The following is a 14100-nucleotide window of genomic DNA, read 5'->3' as shown; positions in this document are numbered from 1 at the left end:
AGGCACTTATTGAGAGTGATGCCTCTCATGAAGTTCCAGGAGGAAACAGCGACTTCAGAGAAAGCAAGATGGATTTTTACTGGGTAAAGATGCAATTACATAACAGAAATTATGAATGTTAAAAATGCAGAATGAGTTTGCTAAGTCATCAGGCAGTAGGGGAGGGTTCCCAGCCACTGTGGAACTGTGCCTGCAATTACCCATGATGCATACAGAAAAAAAACCATTTGAGGGGGTATGTACGTATGATAATGATATTATAATAAGCCTCTCTATGTCATGAGTTCACTCTTGGTCACCTCTGTATTATTACTCGGGGTGCCTACATAGGGAAAGTCCCTTCTATTGTTTTAAAATTGATTACTCAATGTATTTATGTATACCATCCTGAACCTTTTGTTACAATTGTAGTTAATCTGGCAACTTTTAAATGAATTTATGTATTGGAGTCCATCTTCTTATAAAAAGTGTCCTGTTATTAATTCCTTAGTGGAATCTTATCTTCCAAAGGGCAAATGGATAATGTGAAAGTAAAACTGGGTTCTATTTTTTTCTGTTTTGATGTAAGTTCCCTGTTCTAAAAGTTTACAAACTTGATTATTATAATAAAAGAGCCATAAAGCTGTAACAACAGTGTGGCTTGCCACTACTGTGACTGTGTAACAACAGCACACAGGAAGGCTACTACCACAGATTCTTGGATCTGCTTTTCTAAGGAAAGCAACTTTAAGGGGTGGACAATCTCACTTTAGTCAAACATATGTCTATATCTACATCTACATCTACATCTACATCTACACCTACATCTACTTCTACATCTATATATCATTCACTTAGTTCAGGGGAAAAATCCAGCATCCTGAACTTCAGAGCAAATACAAATAGAAATTACAGACAGAAAATATCAATAGATCAAATAACACAAACTTGTCTATCCATAGCAATACATAGTTACCAGAGAAGCACCAACATCTGAGTTTTCCAAAACTGAGGGGCTCTTAACAATGGCTGTCTAGAGTCGCATCTAGTCAAATCACACAACAGTCTTCCAGTGAGTGACAATCCCAAAGAAAATGTTAACCTCTAAGTTGATATACCCTGTTCAGGGTCAAAGGGCATTACAACCATGTGACTCAAACCTATGTGAACTAGGCTTTCCCTTGTAATAAGCAGATCATAAAACGTCCCAATTTAATCAAAGAAACAACGGCCAGACTCATGAAATACACTTGATTACTTAAGTGTTCCAAAAGAGAAAAAAGCAAAAAAAAAAAAAAAAGTCCCACCCTAAATAGCAATATACTCCACCCATTTCCAGGATCCTTGGCTTTACACAATCTAAATAACTATGGATCCTGGAACAAATAGTGGCATTATACATTGAGATCCAATCTGGGAACTAAAACAAAATATTCACAACATAAAACACATCATTCAGGATCATTTCCCAAAAAACTTGTTTACAATACAAACACCACCCACCCCTAGGTCACAGGGTCTTTAGTAAATACAAGAGTCTCTAAGTAAAGTCCTTCTTGAGGGTTCCTCCTGGCATCTTCAGATACCAGTGTGCCTTAATTAGAAAAATCCCAACCCAAAAAAAAGAGTCCAAGTAAAGTTCTCTTGGGTGTCTGTTCTCCCCATACTACTCCAGCACCCTGCTTCCAAGTCCTAACGGGCAGCTGAGCAACAAAACCAACAGGGTGGGGTCCTTAGGGGTCCCTGAAACTTCCTCCCACCCACCACAGACAGCTCCACCCTCCCCCTGGGTGCTAAATCATCCTAGGAGAAGGCAGCAAAAAAAAATCACACTCAGTGCCTTGCAACAAAGTTTCCATTTGCCCCAGAACTGAATTTCAAGCTCCTGGGTTCCTGGTAAGTCCAGCTCCTGTTGGCTGCTCCTGACCTCTGCCTAAATCCTGATGCAGGCAGCTCCCTACTCTCACCTTTCCGAAGTCCTTTGCTCTGGCTGGGTCAGTAAGTTGGCAGCCATCTGCTTGTTGTCTCCCCTCACCAACTGTTCCTGCTAAGTCTGCACAAAGGCAGTTCTCTGCTCCTGCCTCAAGGCTCCACATATACTACAATCTCAAGACATCCACCCCTTCAGCAAAGTCCTGAGCTGGGCTAATCCACTCAGGCGGTGGTCATCCCTGCCCTCCCTCCCACAAAGCCTCTGGTTGTTTTCCTTCCACAGCTGCTGCTCTGGCCTGTCTCCTCTGGAGTGCCAGTGGGATAGGGAGGGGGAAGGAGAGGATATCTCCTAGGGCCCCTGCTCTAGGCACCCAGGAAACCACTTCCATCACCGTTACTTGCCTGTTCACTTTCAGGCCTCTGCTGCCCCTGGGGCTGCACAGAATCATAGCCACCACAAGGATAAAGAGCCACCCAACAACTGGGACACATCCAACCACTATCTCAGGTACCCCACAACTCCATACTTTCCTTTTAATCTGCAGATCCTGCCAACTGCACGATTTTGTAACATCAGTGTGGCTTGCCAGTATTGTGACTTTGTAAGACCAACAACAGCACACAGAAAGGCTGCCAAAACAGGGTCTTCTACCTGCTTTTCTAAGGAAAGCACCTTTAAGGGGTTAACAATCTCAGTTTAATTAAACATACATATATCATTCACTTAGTTCAGGGGGAAAAGATCAGACTCCTGAAGTTCAGAGCAAATACAAACAAATTTCAAGCATACGTTACAAACAGAGCAAATAACACAAACCAGTCATTATTTGAGCTGGTTATTGGCAAAGTGATTTAAAATTGTTTTATGACAAACTTACAAGAGATTTTTAACAAAGAAAGAGGATCCCAACAAGTGATCTGACAGTCAGCTGGAAACTGCTTAGACAAAACCCAGAGAACTTCTTCAGATGGTGTCCTGAGAACCAGACAGCTATATGAAATCAGACTTCTGAGCCTTAAATAGACAACTTTATTCACTGTTTGCTTTTTTCATTTGTTTCTTTTATCTATAATGTCTAATTGCTAAAGGAGACTGCCCCCTTTGGTTTTGTCAATGCATCAATCAATTGCTCTCCTTTCCCACCCTCCCCAACATTGTCACCCTTTATCCGTCCTAAAGCCCTTGAAGAAAACTGATATAGCCATATCAGTTAGTTATTTGTTGAGGATGTTATATCTCTGAATAGAATCAGATGAGGGAATATGAAAAATTATTATTAATAGCCAATATCTTGGAGTTTCAGAGCTTCCCCTAGCCCCCTTCTTCCAAAGTCCTCACTTTAAGCTCAGTTTTTCTTCAGAAGGAGATTACTGATAATGAGATTGCATTGACTCTCCTTGACCTGGTCAGCCCTTACCCAAGCAGGCGAATTATTCAATCTAAGGTAGGGAAGCCCATTGTGTTCTACATATGCTTAGGTGGAGACAGATTATTTTCTCTAGATAGCCCCAAAATGGGAATAGTCTGGGATGGCTGCGAGTAGTCTGATAGGCCAGGAAGTGATCTTGCATAGAGTTATTTTCTCCTTACAGGGCTGAGGGAGTAAAATCAGTCCCTGTTGGAGGGGTATATAAACTGAGCAACCGAAACCCAAAGTGAGCTTAATTGCAAACTGCAGCTCCCATGCATGGACACATGCATGCCACCAACTTTAAGAGAAATAAACATAGATACAACCTAGTTCTGTTTCTCTTTCTTAGATGGAACTCTGAAGGTTGACAACATATAAAGTAGAAGTACCCTAAGTCTTTGAGGTGAAATGAGATCCCTGCATGTGTAACATAGCCTGCGGCATTTCCTAATGGTGTGTACAATGATGGCGTGACAAACACATCCATGTGTATATATACACACATATATTTATAAATACCATCAAACTGGTTGTGTGATATTAGTGGTATAAGAATTTATGGAGCCTGAAAAAAGTGAATTGGCATCATTTTGGCAATTTGTAATTTTAGAGTGTTGCCTAGCCACAGAAGGTATTAAGGATAGAATTATGAATCATATACCAGGTTGAACCCTACTCACATATTTCTTAATCCACTTTTAAATTTAAATTAAAAGTTTTATTGATGTAATTTTTTTAACATTACATACATTTACAAACTACGCCTTTTTTCATCAGAGTTCTCTTGTAACAAAGTTAAACCCATTAAATGAAGGTAACAATACAGTAAAATGAATGTGCCTGTAACATTTCACAATTATAGTGTCCCTCCAGTTTTTTTTTTTAATTTACAGAATCTATACTCCCTAATGCCTACTTCCATGTCTTTGGGGAAAAAAAAAGAATTGAAAACAATTTTGGGGAGTAAAAATATGCATATTCCAACCAAATTCTATCAGTTGCTATATACACACACACACACATATATAGATAAATACAAACATACATACATACATACACATAACCTCTGTTTTTATACCCTAAATTTATCACTTCTTATGTTTCACTAGTTTGACTACTGAAATCAAGAATGGCCCTTGTATTGTTCATAGTTCTTACAGCTTGGAAAAAAAAAATTTATATGAGTTGATATAGAAGGAAGGAGAACCAGATGAACAATTTCCACTATAAGATCACTATTACAAAAACGAATAATTTTGAGAACTCTTATTGATTGAGGAAGAATGGAATGAGAAGGACCAAAAATTTTTATACAGTATCAATAATGAACATGTTAATTTTAATGTTGGGCTTTTTTATTTATACAAATTTCTGGAATATTTGGCTGAACGGAAGCAAAACACTATTTAAATCTGCATCAAGTTTATTTTTGTATTTTTATTGAAATTAATTCAAATAAAAATGTTTCCTTTTTCAAGTACGTGGTAAAAAATTGTAGGGGAATTTTATATGCTCCCTTGTTGAGAGAGACAAATTCTCTGTTGAGAGACAGAAACAATAGACAAAAGTGAAGAGACAAATATATCAGAAAATATTTACTTTTCTAATAGTTTATGATAAGTTTATGGTGTGTTATATTAAATTATACATATACTTAAATTCAATTGCAATTTAAATTCATTTTATTAATTTTTCACTTCCTAGTTGCCTTCCATTCCTGGCAATTTACTGTTTGGCCCCATCACACTCCTATAGCTCCTGCCTCAGATCATGACTCTCTTGTTTTATTCAAACACTTGTCAAATCACCTGCTTTTAAAACTTTGGCAAGGGTTGGTGAGGACCCTCTTCACAGCCTCCTTCACGTCTTTGTTCCTCAGGCTATAGATCATAGGATTCAGCATGGGGATCACTAGTGTGTAAAACACTGAAGCCATTTTATCAGTATCTAAGGAATGGTGTGACTGGGGCTGCAGATACATGAAAAGGAGTGTCCCATAGAAAACAGCGACAGCTACCATGTGGGAAGCACAGGTAGAGAAGGCTTTCTTTCTCCCTTCTGCTGAACGTATCCTCAGGATGGCCAAGATGATGAGGGAGTAGGACACCAGGACAGTTGTTATGGAAAAGAAGAGATCCATAGCTGCAGAGATATAGATTGCTGTCTCTGGCATATGGATATCAGAGCAAGATAAAGCTAATAAAGGGACATTATCACAGTAAAAATGATTAATGACATTGGAAGAACAGTAGGACATGGAGAAAACACAAGAGGTGAGTGTCACTGCTACTGAGAAGCTATAAATGTATGCAAGGGCAACAAGTAGAATGCAAATCTTCCGTGATACCACAACCATGTACAAAAGGGGATTGCAAATAGCCACATAGCGGTCATAGGCCATGACAGCCAACATGAAAATCTCAGCAACAATGAAGAGTAAGAACCCTCCATGCTGGGTTGCACATCCATAGTAGGAAATGGTTTTCTCCTCTACCAAGAAATTGACCAGCATCTGGGGAGCAATGACTGTGGAATTACCAAGATTGATGATAGCCAAGTGTCTAAGGAAAAAATACATGGGAGTTTGAAGTCGAGAATCAATACTAGTGAGTGTGATGATTGCCACATTTCCAGTTACTGTCACTCCATAGATTGTTAAGAAGATGAAGAAGAGGGGAACCTGAAGCTCTGGATCATCTGAGACTCCAATGAGAATGAATGTAGTCACATGGGAGAGATTTCCTGGAACCATTTTTGATTGATTTCATCTGCTATGGGAATAAATGGAAAAACAGTTTAGAAAGTCAAAGATAATTTTTCTAGAGCTTGCATCTCAAGTAAACTACTAAATCCTGGGATTGTTTGTTTCTTTTTTAAACTGTTTAGTGGAGCCTGTTTTAGATTTGAAAAGATAATTTACCAGATTCCTGAAATTCAGAGATGATTTAAAATTGCTCAATGGTAAATTTTCCGTGTGAGAATTTAGCCCTTGGAAAAGCATATATCCAGGCTTGATTTATTGTGTTGTTGAATTTCAAGACTTAAGAATGGAGGAAAAAGTTAATAATGAAGATTCAACTTAAAACTGCATGTTGAGTATGGCCTCTCCACAAACAGCTAGCTAGCTAGATAAGATAATAATGTTGGGTATCTTCCAGATTCAAGTCTCTGATCCTTGAGTTAATAAAATTAATAGCTGCATAGATGGAAAGTTGATATTTTCCTTGGTGTCTGTCATGTATACGAGAAGTGTGTCAATCATGTAGAAAATGGTCAGTAAACACTTGTGAGACACTACACTTAAATTATACAGTAATTTTAAATGAAGTCTTTCCCAATCCCCCTTAATTTTAGTACCCTCTCTCCACTGATTATCTGTCATTTATTCTGTCTATACCTTGTGGTGCATAGTGGCTTTCATGTTGTCTCCGTCATTTGATTGAGTAGCTCTTGAGAGCAGGTAATGTCTTTTGACTTTTTTTTAATATCCTCAGCAATTAGCAAAGCTGTTCAATAACAGCAGGATTTTATACATATTAATTGACCAGTTGATTGATTTCCTCAAAAGAGAGAGATTTGTCAATCAGTTTTCAAGTTCTAATGTTGCTATTTGTCAAGACAAGAATTGCCATGAGGGAAAAACATGTGGGGGCTTTGGTAAATTCATGCTTGATATAAGTTTATAGTAATTATGCAATTTCATCCAAAAATAAGTAAAATACTATACCAAATTAATGGAAATATATGTTTAGAATGAATTGGAGAAACAGCCCAACTCTCAGTTGTCCTGATCAAATCTCAAGTTTGTTTCATTCTAGGCACAATATTTTAGGAATCATATTGATAAACTGGAAAATTTCTTTGATGGGAAGAATGCTTAAACTTTACCATGTAAATACTAGGTAAAGAAAGTGAAAATGATTATCCTACAGAAAGTAAGACTTGGAATTGGTTGGGATAAAACATCTGTCTTCAAAAATTTAAGGAATTGTCAATTTTTTTTTTCTCATTCTGTTTGGCTCAGCAAGATAAAAATGAAAAGAATCCATATAAATGGCAGAAAATCAAACTTTATGGTGCCAAAATCAAGATGGCATACTTAAAGCAGTGACTTGCTTGAGCTCTCCCCCAAATACCTCCAAATACCTCTAGAAAGTGACTCTGAACAAATTACAGAGCAGCAGAACCCACAAAGAGACAGACTGATGCTGATTACCAGCTCAAGAGAACGTGGAAGGGCAACAGGAAGGGTCTGTTGTACTGGACTGAGAGAGAAGCATGGTCTAGTGCAGGCCACACCATCATAGACCTGATTCCAGCAAAGCCACAGCAAACCTTGGGAGACTGAATCGCTAGCAACAGTGGTGGTTTCCAGACTTATCAGCCCACAGATCCTAGAGATAACTTAGAATTGCAGCAGAAAGGGTCTATTGGAACTGGGTGAGAAACAAGCTCAGTCCAGTGCAGGCCCCAGCAAATCAGGAACAGATCTTGGGAGTAACTGAATCCGTCGCAAGAAGTGGCAGCAATGATGGTGGTGACAGCAGTGGTAGTCACTCTTTCTGGAGCTATCGGCCCACAGAAGGAATGTTTGAAAGTCACCTATTTCGACATTTGGGAGCCAACATGGCACAGTAAGTGGTAAGTGGCTCTCACCCTCCCTCATTGACCTTGAAAAACCCAGAGAATAATGCCCCAGGAAAAATCCTGAAATAGTGGAACCAGCAGAAAGATCAGGCACAGTAGTCTTTTAGCTAGGGAGGCTAGGTGGAATAATGAGAAAGGTCCCTCTTGCTGTGGCTGGAGGAGACCAGTACAGGACAAGAGACATTCCAGCAAGCCATTAGCAAGCCCCACCTCAGCAAACCAGCAGGAGATCCTGAGCACCAGGGTGGTGGAACAGGAAAGCACCAATACCAGTTACATACCAGCCACCACCACCACCTCCAGCTCAGCAACAGGCAAGCCACCGGACACCGACACCCTCCAACTGCAAGTACCTGATGCTCCAGGACATGAAACCAGTAATCAGGCCTCCAGCCCCCAGCACAAGAAGTGTGGGACCTAGAAGCCAAAAAAAAGGCAAACAACATGACCAAGTAGCAACAAAGAAAAACCATGACCATAGAGAGTAGTATCTTGGTGACAGAGAAGATCAAAACACATATTCAGGAGAGGACAACATTGTCAGTATACCCATATTTGCAACCTTAAAGAAGATTATGAACTAGTTTTAAATCCAAAAACCCTTCTTGGAAGAGCTCAAGAAGTATTCTAAAAGTCAAATAAGAGGGGTAGAAGAAAAATTGAATGCTTCCTTTAAAATACAAGTGATGAAATGAAAAAAAAATACACTGAGGAAAACACGTCATTAAAACATAGAATTGGCCAAATGGAAAAGGAAGTAGAAAAACTAACTGAAGAAAACAATTAATTAAAAATTAGATTTGGGCAAGTGGAAGCTAACTGCATGAAACATCAAGAATCGGTCAAAAAAATCAAAAGAATAATGAAAAAGAAGAAACATAAAACACCTAATATGAAAAAAAACTGACCTGGAAAATAGATCTAGGAAAGATAATCTAAGAATTATTGTTCAACCTGAAAGCCATTATCAAAAAAAAGGAGCCTGGAGAGCATCTTTCAAGAACTCATCAAGGAAAACTGCCCTGAGATCCTAGAACCAGAGGGTAAGATTGTCTTCAAAAGAATACACGGATTACCTCCTGAAAGAGATCCCAAATGGAAAATGACAAAGAACATTGTAGCCACATCCAGAATTATCAGGTCAAGGAGAAAATACTGCAAGCAGCCAGAAAGAAACAATTTGAATATCTTGGAACCAGAGTCAAGATTACACAGGACCTTGCAGCTTCTACACTGAAAGATCAGAGGGCTTGGAATATGATATTGCATAAGGCAAAGGAACTCGGATTACAACCAAGGATCAACTACCCATCAAAATTATGCATAATCTTTCAGGGGAGGAGATGGATATTCAATAAAATAGTGGACTTCCAGACATTTCTGATGAAAAGACTAGAGCTCAATAGCAATTTTGATTTTCAAATACAAGACTCAAGAGAGGCATTAAAAGTTAAACTGGAAAGAAAAAAAAAAACATGTTATTAATAAGGGCAAACTGTTTACATCCATACAAGGGAAGATGATACTTGTAGCTCTTGAGAACTGTACTGTTTTTAAACCATTTAAAAGGAGTGTACATAGGCAGAGGGTGTGGGCATAAGTTGACTTTGATGTGATAATAAAATGTCAAAGTGATGAAAAGGGATTGTACTGGGAGAAGAGGAAAGAAAGAGACAGAAAAGGGTAGATTACATCTCATGAAAAGGCACAAAAACCTATTACAGTAGAGGGAAAGAAGGGAGGAAGATGAGCATTATTTGAAACTTATTCTCATCAGATATGGTTCAAAGAGGGAATAACATGATCAGAGTGGATTAAGAACCATTATCCTACAATAACTTGTTTAAAACAGACACATATGAAGCAGAGGGAAACACACAAAGTAAAGGTAAAAGGCTGGAGTAGAACATATTATGCTTCAGCTGAAGTTAAAAAAAAATCAGGGGTAGCATTCCTGATCTCAGACAAAGCAAAAGCAGAAATACATCTAATTAAAAGAAGTAAAGAAGGAAACTACATCCTGCTACAAGGCACCATAGACAACACAATAATATAATTACTAAACATATATGCACCAAGTGGTATAACATCCAGATTCTTGGAGAAAAAGTAAGGCAGTTACAGGAAGAAATAGGCAGCAAAATTATACTACTGTGGGACCTCCTCTCCCTCTCAGAACTAGATAATTCTAACCACAAAATAAACCAGAAAGAAGCTGAGGAGATGAATAGAACTTTAGAAAAGTTAGATATGGATGACCTCTGGAGAAAATTGAATGGGGATAGAAAAGAATCTACCCTTTTTCTCATTGGCACATGGCACCTACACAAAAACTGACCATGTATTAGGGCATAAAAACCTTACAATCCAATGCAGGAAGGCAGAAATATTAAATACATGCTCTTCAGATCATGATGCAATAAAAATTATATGAAATAAAGGGCCATGGAAAGATAGTTTAAAATTTAATTGGAGGGGGCAGAGCCAAGATGGCAGCTGGAAAGCAGGGACTAGCCTAAAGCTCTCCCCCAAACCCTCCAAGTACCTATAAAAAACGGCTCTGAATAAATTCTAGAACTGCAGAAATCACAAAATAGCAGAGGGAAGCAGTTCTCCAGCCCAGGACAGCGTGGATGGTCGCTGGGTAAGGTCCATCATCGCATGGAGCTTGGAGCAGAGCAGAGCCCAGCATGGGCTGTGCCCATACCAACCAGACTGGGAGCCGGGCCGAACGCACTCTAGTGCCCTGAATCAGTGAGCTGTGGCAGTTACCAAACTTCTCAACCCACAAACACCAAAGATAACAGAGAAAGTTAGTGGGAAAAAACTGCAGGGAACAGAGTGAAAAGAGTTCATGGTTTGGCCACTTCCCCGGGGGCAGTGGAGGTGGTAAAGCTACAGAACTACAGCTGCAGTTGCTTCTGGCCCCAGGCCCACTTGGTGGGAGGAATTAAGTGGTGGACTCCAGCGGGAGTGCATAGCCTGCTGAGATCTGAGTCGTGGTGCGGGTTGGTTGTTCTTGGGGGAGGAAGAGTGCTACCGTGGCAAAGCTTAATGTATAGAAATAGCTCTGAAAACAATAGTGCATCCCCTCAAGCTTGGGTCAAAGTACTCTATGCTCTACAAGTAGTCATACCCCTAGGAAAAACTCAAAGGTCAAGTAGTTGGCTGGGAACATGGCCAGGGTGTGAAAGCACTCTCAGATCCAGACTCAAACTTTGGAATCTTTGGTGACAAAGAATCTCAAAACATACAGCCAGAAGAAGTCAACAAATTCAAAGAGCCTACATCAAAAGCCTCCAAGAAAAACATGAACTGGTCTCAGGCCATTGAAGAGCTCGAAAAGGATTTGGAAAAGCAAGTTAGAGAAGTAGAGGAAAAATGGGGAAAAGAAATGGGAGTTATGCGAGAAAACCATGAAAAACAATTCAATGACTTGCTAAAGGAGACACAAAAAATACTGAAGGAAATAAAACCTTAAAAAATAGACTAACTCAAATGGCAAAAGAGCCCCAAAAAGCCAATGAGGAGAAGAATGCCTTGAAAGGCAGTATTACCCAAATGGAAAAGGAAGTCCAAAAGACCACTGAAGAAAATACTACCTTAAAAATTAGATTGGAGCAAGTGGAAGCTAGTGACTTTATGAGAAATTAAGATATTATAAAACAGAACCAAAGGAATGAAAAAATGGAAGACTGTGTGAAATATCTCATTGGAAAAACTGTGAAAAACCTGGAAAATAGAGCCAGGAGAGATAATTTAAAATTATTGGGCTACCTGAGAGCCATGATAGAAAAAAGAGCCTAGCTATCATCTTTCAAGAAATTATCAAGAACTGCCATAATATTCTAGAGCCAGAGGGCAAAATAGAAATTGGAAGAATTCACCAGATTGCCTCCTGAAAAAGATCCCAACAAAGAAAACTCGTAGAAACATTGTTGCTAAGTTCCGGAGCTCCCAGATCAAGGAGAAAATACTGCAAGCAGCCAGAAAGAAACAATTTGAGTACTGTGGAAACACAATCAGAATAAGCCAAGATCTGGCAGCTTCTACCTTAAGAGATCGAAGGGCTTGGAATATGATATTCCAGAGGTCAATGAAGCTAGGACTAAAACCAAGAATCACCTACCCAGCAAAACTGAGTATCTTGCACCAAGGCAAAATATGGATTTTCAATAAAATAGAGGACTTTCAAGCTTTCTCAGTGAAAAGACCAGAGCTAAATACAAAATTTGACTTTCAAACACAAGAATCAAGAGAAGCATGAAAAGGAAAACAAGAATGAGAAATCACAAGGGACTTACTAAAGTTGAACTGTTTTGTTTACATTCCTACATAAAAAGATGATGTGTATAATTCATGACACCTCTGTATTAGGGTAGCTGAAGGGAATATATATATATATATATATATATATATATATATATATATATATATATATATATATGTATATATACACACACACACATATATACACATATATATGTATATATGTATATATATAGATAAATATAGATATATATAGATATATATAAATATATAGATATAGATATATATAGATATATATAGAGAGAGTGAGAGAGAGTGAAAGAGAGTGAGAGAGAGAGAGAGGGAACAGGGTGAGTTGAATATGAAGGGATTATAGCTAAAAAAAAATAAAATAAAATTAAGGGATGAGAGAGGAATATATTGAGAGAGGGAGAAATGGAGAGATAGAATGGGGTAAATTATCTCACATAAAAGTGGCAATAAAAAACAGTTCTGTAGGAAGGGAAGAGGGGGCAGTTGAGGGAGAATGAGTGAATCTTGCTCTCATTGGATTTGACCTGAGGGCAGAATAACATACACACTCAATTGTGTTTCTGACCCCACAGGAAATAAGGAGGAAGGAGATAAAAAAGGGGGAACAATAGAAGGGAGGGCAGATAGGGAGAGGAGGTAATAAAAAACAAACTCTTTCAAAAAGGGACAGGGTCAAGGGAGAAAACTGAACAAAGGGTGATAGGATAGGAAGGACCAAAATATTGTTAGTTTTTCACAACCTGAGAATTGTGGAAGGGTTTTACATAATGATACACATATGTCCTATGCTGAATTGCTTGCCTTTTTAGTGATGAGGTGCTTGTGCCTGGACCCTAAATTCTAACAGCCTCTGCATGGGTGCCTGTGCCAGAAGCCCAATTCCAAAACATTCTGTTCTCATAAACACATACAGTTCTCAAAACATATTCTCTCTCAGACTATCTCTCTCTAGTTAAAGGCAGCCTGCCCCAACTTATCTCTGCTTCTTCCTTCATGAGCAGCTATGCACAACTACAGACTGATTTCTGGATGCTGATAACTGACTGAACACTGAGGCATAACCATATTTACTATTCACTGACCTTCCTAACATGTATCCCAGACATAGTATTTTGTCTAACAAAACACGAGACGAGAAACTTTTCCCTTTTAGCCCCGACTGACAGTGAACTTAGTGATGTTTCACAGTAATGACCACACCCCTAGTAACCCCATGTTGGCTCTTTCCTAGAGAACTCTGGGTAATACGCCCGAGTAGTAGATATTAAATAAACATGTTCCTTTAAGAACTAACCACTCCTTGAACATGGCCTAAATCACTTCCTAATCCAACCCCCAAACACCTAACTGACATGCCACCCACCTTAATCCCCTATTAGCTTCTACATAGATTTCCCCTGCACCTCTGTATGGTTGTAGGTTCCCTAAGAACTCTTGCCCACTGAAAAACCATAATAAATCTTTGCCTCCTTGACTTAAAGAATCTTTGGATCTGTGAATTCATTCCTGGCGGCCCCTTCCTGAGAACTTTGGTTTGGGATCTCTGCATCCCTGGGTTTCTTCTCCCCACCCCCCAACATTGGGGAGGGTGGGTGGGAAGGGAAGAGGGGAGAGAATTTGGAACTCAAAGTTTTAAAAGCAGATGTTCAAAAAAGTTTATTGGAAACTAAATATTCTAATCCTAAAGAATGAATGAGTCAAAAAACAAATCATAGAAACAATCAATAACTTTATCCAAGAGAACGACAATAATGAGACAACATAGCAAAACTTATAGGATGCAGCAAAAACAGTTCTTAGGGGAAGTTTTATATCTCTGAATGCTTAC

General features: G+C 38.9%; 1 protein-coding gene across 1 annotated transcript; it reads right to left on the bottom strand.

The window, feature by feature from the left end:
- Positions 1–5127: 5127 nt before the first annotated feature.
- LOC118855065 (olfactory receptor 8J3-like) lies at positions 5128–6075 on the bottom strand. The gene has a single exon (XM_036765190.1). The coding sequence runs from the start codon at positions 6073–6075 to the stop codon at positions 5128–5130; it is 948 nt and encodes a 315-aa protein (XP_036621085.1).
- Between the last annotated feature and the right edge of the window lie 8025 nt (positions 6076–14100).

Source organism: Trichosurus vulpecula, chromosome 6 (genome assembly GCF_011100635.1).
Source record: "Trichosurus vulpecula isolate mTriVul1 chromosome 6, mTriVul1.pri, whole genome shotgun sequence".
Taxonomy (NCBI): domain Eukaryota; kingdom Metazoa; phylum Chordata; class Mammalia; order Diprotodontia; family Phalangeridae; genus Trichosurus; species Trichosurus vulpecula.
Note: the sequence above shows the minus strand (reverse complement) of the source record. Positions and strands in the feature narration are given on the sequence as shown.

Bases quoted from the DNA above. Each gene is read 5' to 3' on its own strand.
- LOC118855065 (XM_036765190.1), bottom strand. From the start codon at position 6,075: ATGGTTCCAGGAAATCTCTCCCATGTGACTACATTCATTCTCATTGGA.